The 24,276-nt window shown below is 40.5% G+C and overlaps 1 protein-coding gene across 1 annotated transcript in view; it reads right to left on the bottom strand.

The window, feature by feature from the left end:
• LOC127427378 (pleckstrin homology domain-containing family M member 1-like) overlaps window positions 1–24,276 on the bottom strand; it is a 39,295-nt gene that overhangs the window by 3,575 nt on the left and 11,444 nt on the right. Inside the window, exons 5-11 of the mRNA XM_051674963.1 lie at window positions 20,666–21,188; window positions 15,471–15,639; window positions 9,493–10,425; window positions 8,005–8,150; window positions 3,465–3,658; window positions 3,299–3,362; window positions 2,471–2,628 (exon numbers count right to left, since the gene is read on the bottom strand). Coding sequence (XP_051530923.1) covers window positions 2,471–2,628; window positions 3,299–3,362; window positions 3,465–3,658; window positions 8,005–8,150; window positions 9,493–10,425; window positions 15,471–15,639; window positions 20,666–21,188 — 2,187 coding nt within the window. The remainder of the gene's footprint in view (window positions 1–2,470; window positions 2,629–3,298; window positions 3,363–3,464; window positions 3,659–8,004; window positions 8,151–9,492; window positions 10,426–15,470; window positions 15,640–20,665; window positions 21,189–24,276) is intronic.

Below are 24,276 nucleotides of genomic sequence, written 5' to 3'. Positions count from 1 at the left end.
TATATACATATATATATATATATATTATATATATATATAATTAATCACACCAAATTAACACATTAAATCGACAGCCCTATATATAATATATAATATTTTAGATAATTAAAATGCATTACAAGACAATACAATAAGTGGCTTTAGAAGGCAATACATTGTTTATTTCCATTTTATTGAACATAAGCCTATCACTGGCCTACAGTTCACAGCAATACATTTCGAAACTGAATTCATCAATCTGTCCGAGATAAATTTAATATAAGGGCTTTGGATCAGATGGACACTTGTGGAGCGCATCACTTTTGTTAGGTAAACACCGCATTTTTAGGTGGCTGTGTCAAGTTAAACAGTTTGAAACACATCTGTCAAAATGTGCTGTCATAAGTGTCAAGCAAGCCTGAGTGTGATTTGTTGTCTGTACAGCTGCGCGTTGATTATACAGCTGAAGTTTCACTTACTGCCCCCTGCTGAAAACAGGTGCTACTTCAAGCTTGAATTGCTCAGGTGGTAGGAAAATTACATATTACAGTCCAGGGACATGTCTAATCACATTTTTTTTTTTTTTTTAAGGCATTGTTTTTAAATAATCAGTCGCACTGAATTAACATGTTAAACTGTCTGCTTTAGTTATAAGCTCTGATTAAAGGGATAGTTCACCCAAACATGAAAATTCTCTCATCATTTACTCACCCTCATGCCATCCCAGATGTGTATGACTTTATTTCTTCAGTAAAACACAAACGAAGATTTTTGAAAGAATATTTCAGCTCTGTAGGTCCATAAAATGTAAGTGAATGGGTGCCAAATTTTTTTAAGCCCCAAAAAGCACATAAAGACAGCATAAAAGTAATCAATAAAACTCCAGTGGACTGATTAATTAACTTCTGAAGCAAAACGCTAGGCGTGTGTAAGAACAAGGGTGGAGTTCAAACTGCCTCTCGTGTGACATAAGCATGTAAGACTCCTCTGCATAGATATTCATACATAGATACCTTATTAGCAGCTGTTCCTATGGACCGTGATACTGTTTCCACACAAAAGCAGTTCATGCAGCGGTCTGAGCAAGGAACTCGGTCTGAGGCATTTCCTCCGTTCACTTGCATTCAAACAGCTCTCCTTGTTGACTGTACCAAGATGGTGCCACAGATGACGTATCCAAATCAATCAAATGAGGCATCTATTTATGAATGTCTATGCTCAACAACATTGTGCTTCCGTATTTTTCTGTATTTCACACTGTCACGGCTCCGGTAAGTTTGCTGGTTTGTTTTGTATGTTTTGTTATTCTCTCTCCCTCATGTCTCGCAGGTGCGGCCGACATGCATGATCGGTGTTTCCATGGGAACATTTATTGTTCCCCAGGGCAATGCTGATCATGCCACTGATTAGCATGCCGAGCAACACCTGTTCTCCTCTAATTCACTCCCTTCTTAAGCCCTTCGTGTTCTCAATATCTTTGCTAGATTGTTGTTTGGTGTGAAGTAACTAACCTCACACTCTCTGCCTAGTTGGTCCTCTCTCGTGTATCTGTTGGTTGCCTGTGTGTCGGGTGTGTGGTTGCCTTCCAGTTCGCTGTGTGTCAGCTGGGTTTCCACGGAGGATACCTCGTCTTTGCCTGCGTGTCGTGAGCTAGATCGCCCTAACCTGCTGGGCGTCGTTCTGCACCTCACTAAGCTTCAACGGAGGATTCCACGAATCTATTCCTTACTTCCACAATGCAAACATTTATTCTACAAACACACTCTCTTCGTGGATTGCCCCCGGGCGCAGCCACAGTGCACGCGCTTCTCAGTCATCTCTCCCCGCTGCTGCAGCCGGTGCCGGGATCCTCAACATCCACAGTGACTGCTCACATTTATTGTAAATATATCCTTTGAACTGTTCCTCTGCTTCTGGGTCTGTTTGTCTTGCTATCGCTCATTACACACGCATCAGTTCTCACGTGAACTTGCCAATGCGCTAGGCTGCGTGACCTCGACCCTTGTAAATTTTTAGTAAAATTTTTTTAAAATATTTATCTATTCCTTACACACACACAGCATTTTGCTTCAGAAGACATTAGTTAATACACTGGAGTCGTATGGACTACTTTTATGATGGCAATATGTGCTTTTTGAACCTTCAAAGTTCTGGCCACCATTCACTTGAATTGTATGGACCTACAGAGCTGAAATATTCTTCTAAAAATCTTCATTTGTGTTCTGCAGAAGAAAGAAAGTCACACATCTGGGATGGCATGAGGGTGAGCAAATGATGAGAGAATTTTCATTTTTGGGTGAACTATCTTTTAAGTTATAAATTCTACCAATGGATAGTTTATATATATTTAAAGATATAACCGCCTCAAATAGCCAACATGTACTTAGCTACCTTTTATTAGTAATTAATTCAAAAGAGCAGCTTGCTGAGCAGTTTCAAAGAAGCTTCCCAAACACTGGATGTCTAAATAATTTGTAGTATACAACGGTACCTGGAGGTGCTCTCAAGCTGAAAAGGGAAGATGATGTTGTCTGTATTGCAGATCTGACAAATAAAACCCCTCTGGGTGCAAAGGTCACAGTTGTGCACGTGTTTGGAGCCAAACTGAATCAGAGACTGCAGGTAAGATTCATAATGGCCGTCTGCTATCTGTGTGTCACAGAGAGAATGAGGAACACAGAGATTATTTTGAAGTGTAGTTGTTCAGTCTTATAATAATAAGAACTTAATTTTTTATAATTTCTGAAGAAAAGGTAAGTGGTGCTTGTCCGTGCAGAATTCACTGCCATGAAGCTAGGATTTTTTGTGGTTACCAGGGCATTGCTATGTGTGGATGCTCAAGTGTCCTGAGCATTTTTATGTGTGCAACTGCTGCCGTATTCAGGGTAGTTGCTTACTGCTCAAAGTCAAAAGATTAACTAGATATGGCTCAGGACTCTCCTTCAGTCCACCTGTTTTAATATCCACCAGGTGAAAATCATTAATCTGATTGCCTAGAAATGTAAAATCACACCTCTCCTCACTAAACCGATTTGAGGTATCATTCATGCCCGTAGAACAAATGGTTCGGGACGAGTTACACACTGAATTTTTCACCCACTTTTCACAATCCAATTAATTTGCGATGGATAAAATCATGTCCTGCCCAACATTTGTCATGTTGAATATCCTATTTCACTCAGAAATATGTTAGAATAAGGAAGTATAATGGGTTGCGAATTGCGTTTCACATTGATTTTAATAAGTATGAGCAATAGTAATAGTGATCATTGCCTCAGCAAACACCACTAATTGCAAGAACAAAATGAGAAAAAGATACCTGTTGCAAGTCCAATACACTGTATACGTCACTTCTCTCCAATAAGTAACACCTCTGTTGAAGTCTGGAGAAAAGAAGGCTACTTATTACTTGTACTGTATGTAGCAAACATCTATTAAAGTTGAAAACTTGACAAACACTTGCTTTCAAGATCACACACACACACCTTGGCTGGATTTGCTTACTGATCCCACTGCGGCACATGAGGAGGTAGTCGCCAAGGAAATGGAGTCTCTGTCTGAGGCTCTGTACAGTAGACATGATGTCTGCATGATCAAACAGGTCAGGACTTAGAGCGTCAAGGTTCAGGAGAGGCTCGTGCTCAATTTGAGCCAGCAACTTCAGGGCTTGTCTTGAGATCTGGACACAAACACACACAGATGAAGAACATAAATATTATAACAGATACGCAATCTGCACAGCATATCACCAGAGAAGTAAAGCCTAATATCCACACAAACATAAAACATGGAACATAAACCAAAAAATAAAATAAAAATAATGACAACACAGAAATACTTTACTTTCTTTTTCTTTTTTTGCCAAAAAAAAAAAAAAGTCTAGTTGAATTTTCTCTTTTGATTTTGCCGATACCGCTAACAAAGGTGATGGAAGAGGCAGATAACGATTAATCGGCCAATAGTTTTAAAAATCGATTTATAGAATGTTAAAAACATTTCTTAGTCTTTCCTAACTATAATGGACACAGACATAGAGGCAACAGAAGTCCAAAATGAATAAAATCCCAGAGTTTAGAACAACCAAAACACAAGGGACTCTTATTTTGAAATGACGGAGACTTTGCTCTGTTATTATGCTCTATAAATAAGTATTAACCAAATTAAGCTTCTTAATAGCCTATATATTCACCAGATGAAGGGTTTTGTGTGTGTGTGTGTCTATATATATTGTGGCAGCGGGGGCGTGGGAAAGCGGTAAGGCACTTGCACCTGAGCTAGATTATGTTTAACACTGTTTCTAATTCCAGTGAGCATGGGGAGAGTGGCATATAAGCAGCCACACCACCAGCAGAAGAGAGAGAGAGAGTCTGGCACAAGGAAGGCCACGGTGCTCCTGAAGCTGTTACATTTATTCTGTTATGTTTGTGAAGCTGATGTGCTTAAGTTACTACGTGCCTGTGAAGCTGATGTGTTGAAGTTGCTACGTGCCTGGGAAGCTGATGAGTTTGTGAAGTTGTAAAGCACTGAGGTGGCTGATTAAAAGTCTTACCTGAGCCTGGAAAACCCACTTCCCTGTGTTCTCCTTTCACTCTAACTCCCTTACACTCCCTTACATATATATATATATATATATATATATATATATATATATATATATATATATATATATATATATATACACACAGTTGAAGCCAGAAGTTTACATACACCTTACATACAGTTTTTCACAATTCCTGACATTTAATCGTAGAAAACATTCCCTGTTGTAGGTCAGTTAGTATCACTATTTTAAGAACGTGAAATGTCAGAATAATAGTAGAGAGAATTATTTATTTCAGCTTTTATTTCTTTCATCACAGTCCCAGTGAGTCAGAAGTTTACATACACTTTGTTAGTATTTGTATCATTGCCTTTAAATTGTTTAACTTGGGTCAAACATTTTGGGTAGCCTTCCACAAGCTTCTCACAATAAGATGCTGGAATTTTGGCCCATTCCTCCAGACAGAACTGGTGTAACTGAGTCAGGTTTGTAGGCCTCCTTGCTAGCACATGCTTTTTCAGTTCTGCCCACAAATTTTCTATCGGATTGAGGTCAGGGCTTTGAGATGGCCACTCCAGTACCTTGACTTTGTTGTCCTTAAGCCATCTTGCCACAACTTTGGAGGTATAATTGGGGTCATTGTCAATTTGGAAGACCCATTTGCGACCGAGCTTTAACTTCCTGACTGATGTCTTGAGATGTTGCTTCAATATATCCAAATCATTTTCCTTCTTTATGATGCCATCTATTTTGTAAAGTGCACCTGTCCCTCCTGCAGCAAAGCACCCCCACAACATGATGCTGCCACCCCCATGCTTCACGGTTGGGATGGTGTTCTTTGGCTTGCAAGCCTCACCCTTTTTCCTCCAAATATAACGATGGACATTATGGCCAAACTGTTCAAATTTTGTTTAATTAGATCAGAGGACATTTCTCCAAAAAGTAAGATCTTTGTCCCCATGTGCACTAGCAAACTGTAGTCTGGCTTTTTTATGGTGGTTTTGGAGCAGTGGCTTCTTCCTTGCTGAGCAGCCTTTCAGGTTATGTTGATATAGGACTTGTTTTACTGTGGATATAGATACTTGTCTATCTGTTTCCTTCAGCATCTTCACAATGTCCTTTGCTGCTGTTCTGGGATTGATCTGCACTTTTTGCTCTCTAGCAGACAGAATGCGTATCCTTCCTTAGCGGTATGATGGCTGTGTGGTCCCATGGTGTTTATACTTGCGTATTATTGTTTGTACAGATGAAAGTGGTACCTTCAGACATTTGGAAATTGCTACCAAGGATGAACCAGATTGTGGAGGTCCACAATTTGTTTTCTGAGGTCTTGGCTGGTTTCTTTTGATTTTCCTATGATGACAAGCAAAGAGGCACTGAGTTTGAAGGTAGGCCTTAAAATACATCCACAGGTACACCTCCAATTCAGTACACCTCCTATCAGAAGCTAACTGGCTAATTGTCTAAAGGCTTGACATAATTTTCTGGAATTTTCCAAGCTGCTTAAAGACATAGTTAACTTAGTGTATGTAAACTTCTGACCCACTGGAATTGTGACATAGTCAATTAAAAGTGAAACAATCTGTAAATAATTGTTGGAAAAATTACTTGTGTCATGCACAAAGTAAATGTCCTAAACAACTTGCCAAAACTATAGTTTGCTAAGTGGACCTAAGTGGCTAAGTGGCTACAACCTAAGTGTATGTAAATTTCTGACTTCAACTAATATATATATATATATATATATATATATATATATATATATATATATATATATATATATATATATATATATATATACAGGTGCATCTCAATAAATTAGAATGTCATGGAAAAGTTCATTTATTTCAGTAATTCAACACAAATTGTGAAACTCGTGTATTAAATAAATTCAGTGCACACAGACTGAAGTAGTTTAAGTCTTTGGTTCTTTTAATTGTGATGATTTTGCTCACATTTAACAAAAACCCACCAATTCACTATCTCAAAAAATTAGAATACATCATAAGACCAATAAAAAAAACATTTTTAGTGAATTGTTGGCCTTCTGGAAAGTATGTTCATTTACTGTATATGTACTCAATACTTGGTAGGGGCTGCTTTTGCTTTAATTACTGCCTCAATTCGGTGTGGCATGGAGGTGATCAGTTTGTGGCACTGCTGAGGTGGTATGGAAGCCCAGGTTTCTTTGACAGTGGCCTTCAGCTCATCTGCATTTTTTGGTCTCTTGTTTCTCATTTTCCTCTTGACAATACCCCATAGATTCTCTATGGGGTTCAGGTCTGGGGAGTTTGCTGGCCAGTCAAGCACACCAACACCATGGTCATTTAACCAACTTTTGGTGCTTTTGGCAGTGTGGGCAGGTGCCAAATCCTGCTGGAAAATGAAATCAGCATCTTTAAAAAGCTGGTCAGCAGAAGGAAGCATGAAGTGCTCCAAAATTTCTTGGTAAACGGGTGCAGTGACTTTGGTTTTCAAAAAACACAATGGACCAACACCAGCAGATGACATTGCACCCCAAATCATCACAGACTGTGGAAATTTAACACTGGACTTCAAGCAACTTGGGCTATGAGCTTCTCCACCCTTCCTCCAGACTCTAGGACCTTGGTTTCCAAATGAAATACAAAACTTGCTCTCATCTGAAAAGAGGACTTTGGACCACTGGGCAACAGTCCAGTTTTTCTTCTCCTTAGCCCAGGTAAGACGCCTCTGATGTTGTCTGTGGTTCAGGAGTGGCTTAACAAGAGGAATACGACAACTGTAGCCAAATTTCTTGACATGTCTGTGTGTGGTTGATGCCTTGACCCCAGCCTCAGTCCATTCCTTGTGAAGTTCACCCAAAATCTTGAATCGATTTTGCTTGACAATCCTCATAAGGCTGCGGTTCTCTCGGTTGGTTGTGCATCTTTTTCTTCCACACTTTTTCCTTCCACTCAACTTTCTGTTAACATGCTTGGATACAGCACTCTGTGAACAGCCAGCTTCTTTGGCAATGAATGTTTGTGGCTTACCCTCCTTGTGAAGGGTGTCAATGACTGTCTTCTGGACAACTGTCAGATCAGCAGTCTTCCCCATGATTGTGTAGCCTAGTGAACCAAACTGAGAGACCATTTTGAAGGCTCAGGAAACCTTTGCAGGTGTTTTGAGTTGATTAGCTGATTGGCATGTCACCATATTCTAATTTTTTGAGATAGTGAATTGGTGGGTTTTTGTTAAATGTGAGCCAAAATCATCACAATTAAAAGAACCAAAGACTTAAACTACTTCAGTCTGTGTGCATTGAATTTATTTAATACACGAGTTTCACAATTTGAGTTGAATTACTGAAATAAATGAACTTTTCCACGACATTCTAATTTATTGAGATGCACCTGTATATATATCGATCGGTCTACGTATAGTTGTGAACATCGATTCATGTTGACTTTAAAAGCAAAAGGTCTATTAATGAAATAAAATACAAACATGTTATAAGTGCTCACCTCACGTGATGTTAGGTCCCAGTTGTGCACCATGCGGGAGGGGATGATGCTTGTGTCTCCTTGGTGACAGGTCTCACAGTAGTACTGGCCTGAGAACTCACAGAGTTTAGCTCTCCCCAGAGACAAACCGATCTGCCTAGAGCAACCTGGAGACACATTTACAGCAGCTTTTATAGAGTGTCACAATGCACAAGTGCAAAAAAAAAAAAAAAAAAAAAAGGTGCACATCCCTTTCCCAAACTCGCATATAAATCATGATTAAGGTGCGAGGCTATAATCTGACCTAGTGCAAGCTGCAAGGCGATCGTCCATGTTCCGCTACTGCTATCGGACCTTGAATAACTTATAACGTGCGAGGAAGGGCAGTTAACAAATTTATGCAATTAATCATGCCTCCTAACCCGTACATAAGTTCCATAATAAAGTAAGTATTTTCTTACCATCGGAGCACTTCAAGCTTCAAGTACATGTAACTTTGTGTTTTTACGAGCTAGATCAGCAGGGGGCAGTCAAGGTGCCTCAACAAACCTCACAAGCAGCACAGCCACAGATTGAGGGCCAAGATTGAGTTGCATTCTTGACAGCTGGACGAAGCACAACAGAATGCAGGGATTTCGAGACGTGATTTTCAAAGTTTCAACAACTTTTAACTTTACACAGCGTCCTAAAAATGCAGCATGCATGACTTCGAAAACTAATAAGATGCTCCATGACGTACAGTTTATGGACCTCCAAGACCAACAATATAATTAAAAACAGCGCAGATGGAACACAAGATCACGTCATTTGAGAACCTGACAGACTGATGAACTCAATTGCAACATGGATTGCTGTCGACTACAGGCTTATGTGCAATAAAAACAAACAATATATGACATATAAAGCTACTTTTTGTTTTGTCAAATCAATAATGCAATATTTTAAAATCTGATTATATATTTGAATTATTATGTATTATTTATAATTAATTATCATAATTTGGTGGCCTTTCCCAGTAAACAATGATACGTGCAATTAATTGTGATTAATTAATCGGTCGTGTAATTATTAGATTAACATTTTTATTTTTTATTTTTTTGTGATTGAAAGCACTATTTCAATGTATTAAAATTTTGGTAAATAACAGTTAACGCAACCTCTGCTTCCAATCACTTAACATTTGTGGTGCGTGGTGTGGATCTGACCCTCCGCTATAAGCGCCTTAAAGCTGATAACCAAGCTTTCCTGCCGGCATCTGTTCTGCCACAAACACGGAAAGCGAAGTGATTCCATCGAGTAAATTACCTTAGGAATTATAAAATAACACCTTTGGCAACCGTGCATTTATATCTGGTATGTAGGCACCATATAGTTGGATACAGAATCAAAGCAAACTGTTTGTTCATCTAGAAGAAGAGAAGCCATATTTTTTGCTTGGATTAAAAAAATGATACTATGCCAAGTATAAAATAGACAGTAAGAAGTAATCTGGACAAAAATCTCTTGTACCTGCACATTTGTAATTTTGTGCATCTAGTCCTCTCTCTTTGGGCACAATGGACAAGTGAGATAGCAGTGCCCCGTCTCCCTTCAGTCTGTGCTGAACCAGTTTGTGAACATTCCCCCCTTGCCCACCACCGGACGATGAGGCGCCCTCAACAATCCCGTCATCCTCGGACTCCAGATACGAGTCGAGAGCTCCTCTGATGAGGCTTCTCCATCCTCGCGCTTCCTCACCACTCTCTGCTCTCAAAGTCAGGGTCTCCCGTGCAGTCAGAACCTTGAAGAACGCAGGGCTTCCTAGAGAAACATCTGGAACCACGTCCCTGATGGCCCCTATGGGGTGTGAGAAGAGGGGCGTCTTTGAGTCTTCTTGGACCCTGTAACCCCTGAGAGTTTCCAGGGATAGCGAGAGCACCAGAGACCTCCAACCTTTCTCCTCCACGTTCTGATAGACCACCGCCTCCTTGATGGCATCCGGTTCTGGGTCTGTATGACGGGTCCAGTCTAACTGAGGAGAATCAGGCAGTTCTATGATGGTGTGCTCGGGGCTTGAGGGCGGCGATGCTGGCGATGGGACTTCTTGGTCATTGGGTGGTTGCAGCACCTCCCACTGCTCATCTTTCAGCATGGGTCGCAGTTTGCTGATGGCCTCCACGATGCGGTCAACCCAGTCTTCGGCCTCTCCGCGAGACGGCGCCCGCAGATAGAGTCTCTTGCCTTGGAAGGAGAGTCGGAAACGTCCCTCAGTACCGGAGGACAGGTAGACGTCCTCGCAGCGCAGCAGGGACAGGTTTTCGTAGCAGGTGCGCTCCTCTGCATTGATGTAAAGCCGCAACTCAAAGGGAGAGAGCTCACAGTAGTAATCCCACCACATGGCCACTGCACTACGGCGCTCCAGCTGACCCAGTTTCAGCAGACCCCTGAATGGGTTAGGCAGGCCTGAGAGAAAGAACGAGAGAGAGACAAAGTTACATGCATATCAATCTCACTGCTATCAATGATATAACATGGACAGTTCCAAAATGGACAGATTAAATTCTGATTTAATTGTCAAGTTGGGTTTAAAGCTGTAGTCCTGATAAATGCACATTCTTTATTAATTCACCACGTTGTTATATTGCTTGGCAACTGCAAACAGCCTATAGAGTTATGGGGTGGTCACACTACACTTTGCGCTCCATTTACTCCCATTTAAATGCATTCGAACACAGGAGGCCGGAAACGCAAGCTCATGCGAAGAAATTTCGTACAACCCTGCGTACCAAAGATCAAGCTAGGTGAATTGTCAACCGTGAATTCGTATGATGAGAGGACAGTATATTTTAACATTTTTAATATAATATTATTTGTTATTTGTGATGTATTATTTACTTATACCAGAAGTCCTCCCATGTGACATCATATCCCATCTGAAGACATTGATGTAAATTCAATATAAATCGCACAAGTGTATATAAAAACATTCAACAAAATGTAGTAATGTAGTAAGTGTAATAAATGTGTAAATACATTAATATTTAATGGTACAATCATACATTATGAAATATTTTAACTTCAGAAAACACTGTAAATCTGGAGGAATTTCACAAATACAAATCTTTTTTTTTTTTTTTCCCAATTTGGAATGCCCAATTCCCAATGTGCTCTAAGTCCTCGTGGTGGTGTAGTGACCCGCTTCTGAGACCATCAATCCATGCATCTTATCATGTGGATTGCTGAGTGAGTTTCCGCGGAGACATATCGTGTGTGGAGGCTTCACGTTATTCTCCGCGGCATCCACGCACAACTTACCACGCGCCCCACTGAGAGCGAGAACCACATTATAGCAACCATGAGGAAGTTACCCCATGTGACTCTACCCTCCCTAGCAACGGGGCCAATTTGGTGGCTTAGGAGACCTGGCTGGAGTCACTCAGCACACCCTGGATTCGAACTCATGACTCCAGGGGTGGCTTTACTCGCTGAGCTACCCAGGCCCCACAAATACAAATCTTTAACAAATCTATGCAAGGGTTTGGTACAAAGGATTATTATTGTTATTATATAATTCTATTTTCATTAGGTTCCAACCTTTTAATTTGTATGAAATTTCAAACAGTGACAACAGCATGTATTATTATTAAAATTGCAAATTCATGACATCACATAAATTGATAGAATGTGAAACTGGTACACAAGCTAAAATGTGATTAAAAGCGAAATATGAAAATAAAAATGTACAATTTTGCATACTATATTGTGTGAAATCATATATATATATATAAACTTTTTCAGTTGCGTTACGCTTACATGTTGTCAAAAATCTGGCGAAAAATTTCCTAGCCAATGGTAATTAATTCTCCAAATGTGTCCGTAAAGGGTTACAATATACTAGTTACCAGTGCAATCCTCCTTGAGCGCCTGGGATTGATTTCATAATGCCTTCCTTAGTAACAATAACATTATGGCAGTAACTCTTTGGTTCCAATTTCTTTAAAACCTGGGAATAAACCTCCAACCTAAAGCCCAGAGTATGAACCAACCCTTAAAAATATATGTAACAACTTTAAACTTCTTTACAGCTTTCAAAATTAATTTTAGCACTATCTGAAACCAATCAAAGAGATCTGTAAACATCTTATACTGCATGGCTTCAACAGCAAATAGGAAGTCTTCAACAACACAGGAAAACGTATGCACACTTAACACATCATAGCACACTGTACAAAAATGTACAAACCAAATAAAATAAAAATGTTCCACCACCAAGGGTTCTGTGAGTAAAAAACTGTCTAGCAGCAGTAACTATTTAGTGGCTTGAAGTATTGTAAAGGGGGATACCAGCTTTAAATATTGTGTAAAAAATAAGAACTTTCTTAACTTTTCTTTCTTTTTCTAACTGTGAGAGTACATTTTCAGCATTATCCTTCTCTCTTAAGAGATTTAGCAACATGTGTGACAGCGACCATTGGCAATGCGATACAGTCATGTCAAGCAATGAAACAAAGGTGAGAAAATGCTACATTTATGCAACTGAGCAGCGATGTAATGTGGCGACAACCAATAGAAGTGAAGACATAAGAGCACATGTGATCTGTCTCCTGAGAGACACTGTAGTCGAGTGTAGGTAACACAGAGGAGAAATTAATGTTACTATCAGTGATTTCACTGTACCATATGATTTGTCTCTACCCACATACAGAGATATAATAAAAATTATACATGGAAATTGTCGGCATTTGAGGTTAGTTTGATTCATGGATTGATACATCTTGTTCATGATGCATTAAGCTCTGCTGCAGTATATAGAAAACACTTTCCCCAATAGAATGTCCATTTTTAGCTGCAAAAAACTGATTCCTTGTCAAAATAGAATGACTTTTACACTGAAAACCCTAATAAGCTGACTGTACTCAATTGATAGAGTAAACTCATTTCATCAGTTGAATTGAGTAATGGCGTCTCCAAAACTTGTGTATTTAAGTTCACTGAACTTGGTGTTCATACAGAATGAACTTAACTATTTAAGTTATGGTAACTAGACTGTAGACTGAACTCAGATTTTCCATTTAAATATTGTTGTTTCTACTTAATAATTTTAGTTGAATGGACTCAAATTTAGATCATACAATAGCACAGCTCAAATAAAGAAGATTATAACCGATACTAGGCCAATCATTAAATAACCTTAATTCTCCATTGAAATGCATATAAAACCGTACTTCGGTTGCACATGCACAACTGAAGTAATGAAGAACTGAAAATTCTTTCATGATTTAATCACCCTCATGCCATCTTAGATGTGTATGACTTTCTTTCTTCTGCTGAACACAATCAAAGATTTTTAGAAGAATATCTCAGCTCTGTTAGTCCATACAATGCAAGTGAATGGGTGCCAAAATTTTGACACTCCAAAAAGAACATGAAGGCATATTAAATGTAATCCATTCAACTCCAGTGTGATAATCCATATTTTCAGAAGTGATATGATAGATGTGGGTGAGAAACAGATCAATATTTAAGTCAATTTTTGCTAGAAATTCTTCTCTCTGTCCTGTAAGGGGCGATATGCATGAAGAATGCAAATCACCAAAAACACAAGAACAATGTGAAATTGAAAGTTTAAGTGGAGACTGACTGAGCAGGGAGGAGAATTTATGGTAACAATGTACTTAAATATTGACCTGTTTCTTTCCCACACCTATCATATCACATCAGAGTAAATGATGAGAGAATTAAAATTTCTGGGTGAACTATACCTTTAACAGGGTCCAACTTGACCAAAGGGGACACAGATCACCCTAATGGTGACATTTCACAAAATAATTATTTGCAGAAAAACAACAAACACAATACTAGAAAAGAGCTAAAACCTAAAATATAAATTCCTAATAACAACTATTTAAATGCCCCCATATATTCCCTTTGACAAAGGAAGCATAATTAAATAATTCAATCGCAAGGCATTGTGGGCATTCTCCATATCCTCAATTTTGTACTCAATCGTTTGAGTTATTAACACTTAAAATCTTAAGTAAATATTTTTAGATAAATAAGTTCAATAAACATATTTGAGTTATGAGCCCAAAACTCGACATTTGAGGTAATGTTTAATTAGGGCTGGGCGATAAAGCGATCTCAATATTTATCGATACACGATAAAAAAATAAATAAAAAAAAAATCCACAATATCGATGATAAGCTTTTGAGTAATTTCCGGTATTTTGCCCATGTTCTACATCTAGACGTTCAGGTGCGTGTCGCTAAAAACGCAAGCAGTTCGGCTTTCTCAGACTGCATGAAGTTGCTAACGTTAGTTGCCTTGCTAATGATTAGACTACATGCCGGTCACTGCGGTCGATTGATTCCACCCGGACTGCAAGACATGATGCCGGTTGCGCCCTCTTATCGTCTCTAGTGAGCAGCGTGACAAAACAACAGTATTGTGTACACCAGCTGTGATCTTTCTGAGCTATATTCTTTAATATTTTTCTCTAGCACTGAACACGCTTAATGTATGCCCTGTCCCGCTCCGCATGTGTTACCTCTTTTCCCTACATGTGAGTAGACACGAGGCACCACATAAGTTAACGTGGTACCAAATCGCCTTTAGACCATAATGTTTTTTCCTGCATGTTACAAACCTTTAATAATAAACAAATAGATTTCTGTTCTAATTTTGTGAAAATTAATCAGATTTCATCATCTCTGGCATGGATGACAAGGAAAGACAATAAAATTACTAGTTGGTAGCGTAGTCTTTCTCACTTTAATGAAAATATAAAAAGGTCCATTCAGATTTTTAAATTAAAACATTTTTTTTTGCAGGGGATACCCATGAATAGTGATAGGAATCATTCCTCAGTCACAAGGGCTTCTATGCCCCCATACTTGGGTCTCTGAATGTAAAGAAATCTAAAAATTATTTAATTTGAAATGTAAAAATATTCAAACAAATACTGGACTGCTGTCATTATGCTTCAAAATGAACAGATGGATCTTTTAACATTCATATCCAGCTGCACTCGATTGATAAACTCTATACAATATTGTCATATTTTGGTAGAAGATCCCTCAGACCCGCTGCTTGGGCTGTCTCTGGGCTCACAATGCAGTTTGGTAGAGACTATTTTGACTGTTTAGGATAAAAAAAAAATGTCTTCTGCCAACTTGGATATTCCCAAAAATTTGCAATATGAAAATATGAATGAATATCGTGATAAATATCGAAATCGAACGGTATGAAAAAGAATATCATGATAATTTTTTTGGCCATATCACCCAGCCCTATGTTTAATTAAGAGAACTTGATTTTTCCAGTAATTACAAAGTTGGGATTTACGGTGCAATTTGTACCGGCTATACATCTCATTTATGATACATTTTTAAAAGCTACGGCCAGTTGTGCAGCCCACCAATAACGTTAGAGGGACCAGTAGTAAGAACGCCCACTATGACCAACAATACAGCCACTCGGCGTCCATAAATGTGAACGTCCAACTTACCATTCTGTCTCCGGTGCACTACACTAGGTGGTGACTGGAGACTGTCTGGTTCAGGGGTGGGCGTCACCTGCCCATTCATTTTTGTAACATCAATGATGGCATGCCCTTCAGAATTGCCCGTTTCTTCAGGTTTGTAGAAGTCCTCCTCCGATATCCAAGATGTATATTTCTGAGAGGCACAAAAAGGCATGTTAAAGTTTAAACAATTGTTTAAGATTGCAATGTGTATTTATATATACACCACCAGTAAAAAATTGAAAATAATGTTTATGTTTTCAACTTAATTTATGTTTCTCAGGATCTTCATAGACAAATATTAATTGTGCCAAATTATTCATTTCTACAAATTTTTTACAAAACTAAAATTCTATTTAAAAGAATGTTTGTTTGTTTGTTGTTTTTAATGCATGAGTTAAACTGGGTGTAAAAGTTCCAGCAAGAAGGAAGCGGGGAGCGGGGTGGCAGTCCAGGAAGAACAGCTTTTATACAAGTGTTTTCAGCTTCACAAACAAGGCACAGGCTTTTCAGCTTCACAACAGTACACAGGCTTTTCAGCTTCACAAATAAAGATTAGGCTTTTCAGCTTCACTAATAAAGATTCAGCTTCACAAATAAAGAAGTGTTTTTTTCAGCTTCACGCAACTCTCTCTCCCTCACTGCCGTTCTCGGCGGCTTTTCAAGCCCATCTCCCTCAACACTGTAATGAGACACAGGTGTTACGCATCATTAATCGCCAGGTGATGGCCCTTACAGCTTCCTCTCTCCCCAGTGACAGACACATGACCACGTCCCACTCCACATACCCCCACCGCCCAACTCAGGCCTGGGCAACGTCCGGCCTGCCAACTCCCCCCCCCTCCCCAATTCCTGGAGAGGAACCATCTGTGGCCCCGGCCTGTGGACCACCTTAAATTTGAAGGGCTGAAGTGCCAAGTACCAACGAGTGATCCACACATTGGTATCCTTCATGCGGTGGAGCCACTGAAGCGGGGTGTGATCCGAGTGGAGGATGAAAGCCCGCCCCAGCAGGTAGTAGCGGAGGGTTAGGACCACCCACTTGATGGCAATGCACTCTTTCTCGATGGTGCTGTACTTAGTCTCTCTCAAAGAGAGCTTACGACTAATGTACAGCACGGGGCGCTCCACACCCTCCACCTCCTGCAAGAGCACGGCCCCCAACCCCCTCTCTGATGCATCCGTCTGTAAAAGTAAAGTGGAGCATGTAAAAGTGGCCCGCCACAGAGTGCAGATTTCACTCTCGTGAAAGCCTGTTGGCACGCCTCCGTCCACTGGAACAGATCTGGTGCCCCCTTTTTAGTGAGATCATTCAAGGGGCTGGTGACATCAGAAAAATTAGAAACAAACCATCTGTAATAGCCAGCCAGCCCCATGATCTGCCTCACCTCCTTTTTGGACTTGGGACGTTGGCAGGCCGCTATCACTGCGGTCTTATCAATTTGGGGACGTACCTGCCCATGACCCATGTGGAAACCCAAATACCGTACTGCCACCCGCCCAATTGCGCACTTTTTCGGGTTTGCCGTGAGCCCTGCCCACCTCGGCGACCTCAGGACGGCTCTCAGATGCAGCATATGCCTCTGCCAATCATTACTGTATATAATGATATCATCTAAGTAGGCAGTGGCATATGCAGCGTGTGGCCAGAGGATCTTATCCATGAGGCACAGGAACGTGGCGGGAGCCCCGAACAAACCGAACGGAAGAGTGACGAATTGGTGTAATCCGAACGGTGTGGAAAAAGCCGTTTTTTCTTGGGATAATGGAGTTAAGGGGATCTGCCAATATCCCTTAGTTAAATCCAGTTTAGAATAAAACTGAGCCGCACCCAACCGATCGAACAATTCGTCAATTCGGGGCATTAGGTACGTGTCAAATGTAGACACTGCGTTGACTTTCTGGTAATCAACACAGAACCGGACTGACCCGTCACTCTTAGGAACAAGAACAACTGGGCTTGCCCAATCGCTGTGCGATTCTTCTATTACCCCCATCTCAAAGCATTGCCTCTAATTCGTCCCGAATCACCTTTTTCTTGTGTTCGGGTATGCGGTATGGCGACTACGCACTACCACTCCCGGTGGGGTCTCGATATGGTGTTGTATGAGGTTAGTCCGACTGGGAAGAGGAGAGAACACGTCCGCAAACTCTTTTTGCAACCTGGCCACCTCCGTGAGCTGGGACTGCGAGAGGTGGTCTCCACATGGACCGGGGTGAATGGATTGGCTTTGAACTTCACCTCTGGCCCAAGCTCCGCCTCTCCGGAACTACCGTCACCATGGACACAGGGACCGCCTCTCTCCATAATTTAAGGAGGTTGAGGTGGTAAATTTGACGTGCTCCACCTCTATCCGTCCGTTTAACTTCATAATTGAGGTCCCCGACTCGCCGTGTAACCTCAAAGGGTCCTTGCCACTTGGCGAGTAATTTCGATCTTGTTGTGGGGAGTAATACAAGTACTTTGTCTCCCGGTGCAAATTCCCGTAGCTGGGCACCCCTATTATACATCCGGCTTTGTGTCTCTTGACCTTGGAGCAAATTCTGTTGTGACAACTGACCCAGTGTGTGTAGCTTTGCTCGAAGGACATATTGAATTTCATTTTTGCTCTGGGAAGGTCCCTCCTCCCACGCCTCCCGTATGACGTCAAGCACCCCGCAGGGCCGGTGTCCATACAGGAGCTCGAAGGGAGAAAACCCCGTGGAGGTTTGCGGGACCTCCCTGACTGCAAATAATAGGGGGTCCAGTCACTTGTCCCAATTCCTAGCGTCCTCATGTATGAACTTACGAATCATGTTTTTTAGGGTGCGAATCGATTTAATCCCCAGCAATTCATAAAGTTCATGTAGTGTGCATGACATAAACGTAGTGCCCTGGTCGGTGAGGATTTCTTTCGGAATCCCCACCCGGGAGATAATTTTGAATAATGTCTCCGCAACACTGCGTGTTGAGATGTTGCGTAAAGGCACCGCTTCTGGATATCACGTTGCATAATCCACCAGGACTAACACAAACCGATATCTGCGCGCTGACCGTTCTAATGGCCCGACGAGGTCCATGCCAATTCTTTCGAAGGGGGCCTCGATTAGCGGTAACAGGTGCAATGGCACTCTTGGTGTAGCCGGTGGATTCACCAACTGACATCTGCGGCATGCTGCACACCATCTGCGCACATCCCTGTGAATTCCCAGCCAATAAAAGTGGGCCATTAAACAGTGCAGTGTTCTTTCTTATCCTAAGTGACCCTCCATAGGATTGTGGTGAGCCACCTGGAAAAGGGTTTCCCGACGGCTCCTCGGGACTAATAACTGGGTTGTATTTTCATGGGTATGAGTGTCACGTGACTGCTCTAGAGGGAAGTCCCCCTCTGGGAAATCCCTAAGGGCGGGAATGCCGGATGCGTCATTTTGAAGCTGAGCAGGTGCACCGGCCCTGGCTCCACCTCCAGAGCCATCGCATCACACATCACACACCATGTTTTTGACTTGCAGGACCCATCCGCACACAATGCTTTTAATAACCTTTTACACCCTGGCCAATTGGTTCCCAAAATCAGTGGATGGGTGGGGCGGAAATTAACCGCTGCTTCCACTCTATGTTCTACTCCCCGAAATTGAATAACGGTGGTCACTACTGGGTATTCGTGAACATCCCCATGCACACACCTCACCAACACCTTGTGATCTGTACCCAGAGCTCCGTCATGAACCAAGCCGTGGTGGATCGAGGTTTGGTTGCAACCCGAATCCACCAGGGCTTGGTATGAATGCCCTTTAACCCTTACCGGTATGCGATACGTCCCACCTTGATCGGGGGCGGCCTGTGGTGTGTCGGGAACCCGGATCCACGTCCCGACTTCCATTACCGGACACCAATCCTGGACGTGTCCCGGTTCCCAACAACTCCAACAGACCGGCCCAGGCTCCCCGGCTGCACCCGTGGCGGCGGAGACATCACCCTGGGAAGGACAACGAAGAGGGGTAGGGGAGGGGGTTGGCACGTAGTGCAGCCCACGGAAGCGGGGAGCCGGTTTGGGCAAATACGCTCCCCGTTTCCGGTGGCTGAGTGTTCAAAGAGGCCCAGGAATGCCTCCGGGTTGTTCTGAGGGCCCATCTTCGTCAGGAGGAGGTGCGGCTTTATAGCTGCCTCCGGGGTTGCAGCGGAGGATCCGCCTGAAGCTAGCAAGCTCCGTAGAGCCCGCCGATCCTCAGCCTGGGCCTGTAGGAGCTCCTGGAAACGTCTCTCCTGGGCGAGCAGGGCTTGGTGATGAGTCTCCTGGATGCTAGCCAGGGCACAGATGACTTCGCCCAGCGTTGAGGTGTCCATGGCGACCAGTCTTCCTTCGAGTCCCAGGTTTTGGCACCAGTGTAAAAGTTCCAGCAAGAAGGAAGCGGGGAGCAGGGTGGCAGTCCAGGTAGAACAGCTTTTATTCAAGTGTTTTCAGCTTCATGAACAAGGCACAGGACAAACAAGGCACAGGCTTTTCAGCTTCACAAACAGGCTTTTCAGCTTCACAAATAAAGATTAGGCTTTTCAGCTTCACTAATAAAGATTCAGCTTCACAAATAAAGAAGTTTTTTTTCAGCTTCACGCAACTTTCTCTCCCTCACTGGAGTTCTCAGCGGCTTTTCAAGCCCATCTCCCTCAACACTGTAATGAGACACAGGTGTTACGCATCATTAATCACCAGGTGATGGCCCTTACCGCTTCCTCTCTCCCCAGTGACAGACACATGACCACATCCCACTCCAAACTGGATAATGAAGGAAAAGCAGACAAGTGTCCACCATACAAGGAAACTCCTTCAATACTGTCTAAAAAGTTGGTTCAGATAATGCCCACAGTGTGCAGAGCTTTAATCTAGACAAAGGGTTGCTAGTTTTGAAATTTTTCAAATCTAAGATTAAAATGAAAGGTATTTTCAAATTTGGTGACTTTTATATAATAGTCAAATGTGTAAAAAATAAATAAATAAGCAAAAAGTACCAATACAGAATGAGTGGGTCTGTCAAAACTTTTAAACATCTAGTGCAAATTGCCATTGAACACAAAGAAAGCATTTACATTTCATTTCAGTGGAACAATAAAATAAAGCTATAAAATGCTTGATATGATGAAATCTACTCATGAAGTAAGAAATCAATAAAGTCTGAGAATAAGAATCCATTCAAACACTCACACAGGAGGAATACAAGGAGTCAGAGGATGTTCTCCTGCTCACAGTACTTGTGGAACGTTTGAGCACGGCATGGTTGGACTTTTCCATTGGACCAGGGGCGGAAGAGGTCTCTGGAGTAAGTCTGTCAGGGTCTTTAAGGTCAGAGGTCTTCTCAGCCGTCTCTGATAGAGTAGAAACTTCAGGGGAACCAAAAGAGGAGTCTCTGCTCTCTATCTTCTTCTCACGTTCGTAAGTCTCAATGACTGCATGTCTAACTTTCAGTCTTGTAGTTTCAACTAGAGTGTCAGATACTTCTGTCGTTTTTTCTTCTGTCTCCTTTATTATTTCTGCGGATATCTTTTCTGAGCAAGGCCCAGAAGCCTCTGTGAAGGGTGTGTCTGATTGGTGCATGTCCTGCACAGTTGGTGGGGGGGCATCAGGCATTTGCACATCGCCATCTGTGATGTTGTGTGTGGCAGCAGCACTCGGTATGAACTCATCAAAGTCTTCCTTTATCAAGTCCTGACTACAGGAGCTGCTCTCTCTGAGAGAAAAAAACAACCAAACATATGTTTTTTTTTTATTTTTTATTTTTTATTAAAATATTAATACCTTCAAAAATGCATACAAAACCTTAGAATCAGACTTCAAATCAAAACCTCGTCCTACCTAGAAGCGATGCGACATGCTTCAAACATGAAGTAACTATAGGGCTGTCACTATTTATTATTTTCATAATTAAAGGGATAGTTCACCCAAAAATGAAAATTATCTCATCATTTACTCACCCTCATGCCATCCCAGATGTATATGTCTTTCTTTCTTCAGCAGAACACAGATCAGTGAGAAACAGGTCAAAACTGAAGTCCTTTTTTTATACTGAATCTCCATTTTCACTTTCAAGTGAAAGTTAAAGTGGAGATTTAGAGTAAAAAAGGTCTTAAATATTGTTGTTTCTCACTCACACCTATCGTATAGCTTCTGAAGGTATGGATTTAAACACTGGAATTATTGCGGATGGATTATTTTTACATTTAACTATCTCTTTAAGTAATCGGATGATTATTTTGTCGATTAATTTAAATTTAGTAATCGTGAAAGCCCCAAGTTACAGCAAAAGCCCTCACTGACAGCAATATGGGACAAAATCACAGCCAATTTAAATGTTTAACGCATAATTATGTGAACCAAGATTATAGATCAATCAGATATCATTGTGGGTGTGGCTACCAAGCATGACGTGATAAAATTAGCAAAAATGTCTGGTTCCTATGGAAGCCCAGGAGTGCCATTTACAAAAGAATGAAGGTATATTATCAATCTATTAATCTGAAAATAAAAATGTGAATAAACCAAATTATAAATGGACAAATATACACATTTAAATGTGTTTATTAAATTAATCTTTTAAAATGTACTTATATTTAGCAATAAAACAGCACATTAATAAGTCATTATTAAATGCACCTTTTAAATGGCGTTTTAAAAAGCATTTGGCAATTGCTTTTCTTCATCCATTTGCCAATTGCTTTTCTTAATTGCTTGACTTTTTCTTTTCTTTTACCATTTGTCAATCCATACCAGCTGAAGCCCAGGAGTGCCAATTAAAAAAGAATGAAGGAATAAATTATCAATCGATTAATTTGAAAATAAAAACTTGAATAAATAAATGTATAAATGGACAAATAAAAAAACACATTTAAATGCGTTTATTTAATTAATGTTTAAAAATGTCATTATATATAACAATTAAACTGTGCATTAATAAATCATATTTTTTTAATCTTTAAAATGTCATTAAATGTAGCAATAAATGAGTACATTAATGAGTCTTTTAAATGCACTTTTAAAGCTCCTTTTAAAAGAAACGGAAAATAAGAAACGGATGCAAAACATATCATCAGTTAATGGTGGCTCGTTCACTGATGCTGTGAAATGCTGAAAGCGGCCCTACCCGAGCATGCACATGATATGTGTCCGGATCAGAGCTGGTAATCGTGATGCTATGAACAGAACCAGCCTCCCGATCTGTGCCCCAAACTGAAACGCGACGAAGGTGAGCAAGGGAAACGGCTCGAGTCGCTGGAGAAAGCTTATGGAAAACGCACATCCACTTTCAGTTATATCACATTCATTTAAAAACACTCTATGATCATCTTTAAATATTTTATTTTTGTTAAAATAATTGCCTGTGTATGATTGAGAAAAGGCGGACTGTCGGAATGACGGTCAGCTGATGATACAGAGGCAAGGCAAGCGAGCACACTTTTGTGGAACAAATGGTAGTGTTTAAACTAATGTTGTGTATTACTTATGTGTATTATGAAAGTGCATCTTCCAAATGAAAGTTAATATCTATATTAATATTGATATATATATATATATATAATATATATATATATTTTTTTTTCACACCAACCTGTTTATAATGTCACAAATAAAGTTTGTGCTACATCTTTTGTTGTGCTCATCTTCAGTAAGATGTTTACTGACTGACACGCGCTATGCACACAGTAAACACACAATGTACACATACTTTTATCACATTGCTCTTTTACAATTGTAGTCTGGGTCTTTTTAATTAACATGTTAAAGATGTTTGAGGTAAAATGTTCAAGATTTAGGCCAGACATTTTCCAAGAGAAAAAAACAACAATAACCAACAAGTGTTTTACCCCTTCACTGCTAGAATTGTGTGAAATGAAACAGTCTTTCAAACAACTTTCATTTGGAAGATGCACTTTCATAATACACATAAGTAATACACAACATTAGTTTAAACACTACCATTTGTTCCACAAAAGTGTGCTCGCTTGCCTTGCCTCTGTATCATCAGCTGACCGTCATTCCGACAGTCCGCCTTTTCTCAGTCATACACAGGCAATTATTTTAACAAAAACAAAATATTTAAAGATGATCATACAGTGTTTTTTTTTTTTAATGAATGTGATATAACTGAAAATGGATGTGTGTTTTCTTCAGTATAAGTTCTGGCAAGTTCATAAGCTTTCTCCAGCGATTCGAGCCGTTGCCCTTGCTCATCTCCATTGCGTGTTTCAGTTTGGGGCGCGGGTTGGGAGGCTGGTTCTGTTCACAGTATCACGATTACCAGCTCTGATCCGGACACATATCACTGTGCATGCTCAGGTAGGGCCGCGTTCAGAATTTCACATCAGCAGTGAACGAGCCACCATTAACTTCTGATATTTTTCGCATCTGTTTCTTATGCACACATCCAATAATATCAAAGTAAACTGCTCGTGCCGTTGTCCAATAACAGGCTGCCTTGGTGTGTCTTATAACTCAGTTGAAAGTTCATTGGTTGCTCCCATGAGTCAACAGTCCAATTGCATTTTTTTTTTACTTGAGTCTCAGTTTGTTAAAGGAAAGGAAAAGAAAAAGAAAAAAGAAATGGAATAGCAAAACTAAAAAGAAAAGCCACTGGCAAATGGATGAGGAAAAGCAATTGGCAAATACCTTTTTAAATGTAATTTAAAAGGAGCTTTTAAAGTGCATTTAAAAGACTCATTAATGTACTCATTTATTGCTACATTTAATGACATTTTAAAGATGAAAAAAATATGATTTATTAATGCACAATTTTATTGTTAAATATAAATGACATTTTTAAA

Source organism: Myxocyprinus asiaticus, chromosome 36 (genome assembly GCF_019703515.2).
Source record: "Myxocyprinus asiaticus isolate MX2 ecotype Aquarium Trade chromosome 36, UBuf_Myxa_2, whole genome shotgun sequence".
NCBI lineage: Eukaryota > Metazoa > Chordata > Actinopteri > Cypriniformes > Catostomidae > Myxocyprinus > Myxocyprinus asiaticus.
Note: the sequence above shows the minus strand (reverse complement) of the source record. Positions and strands in the feature narration are given on the sequence as shown.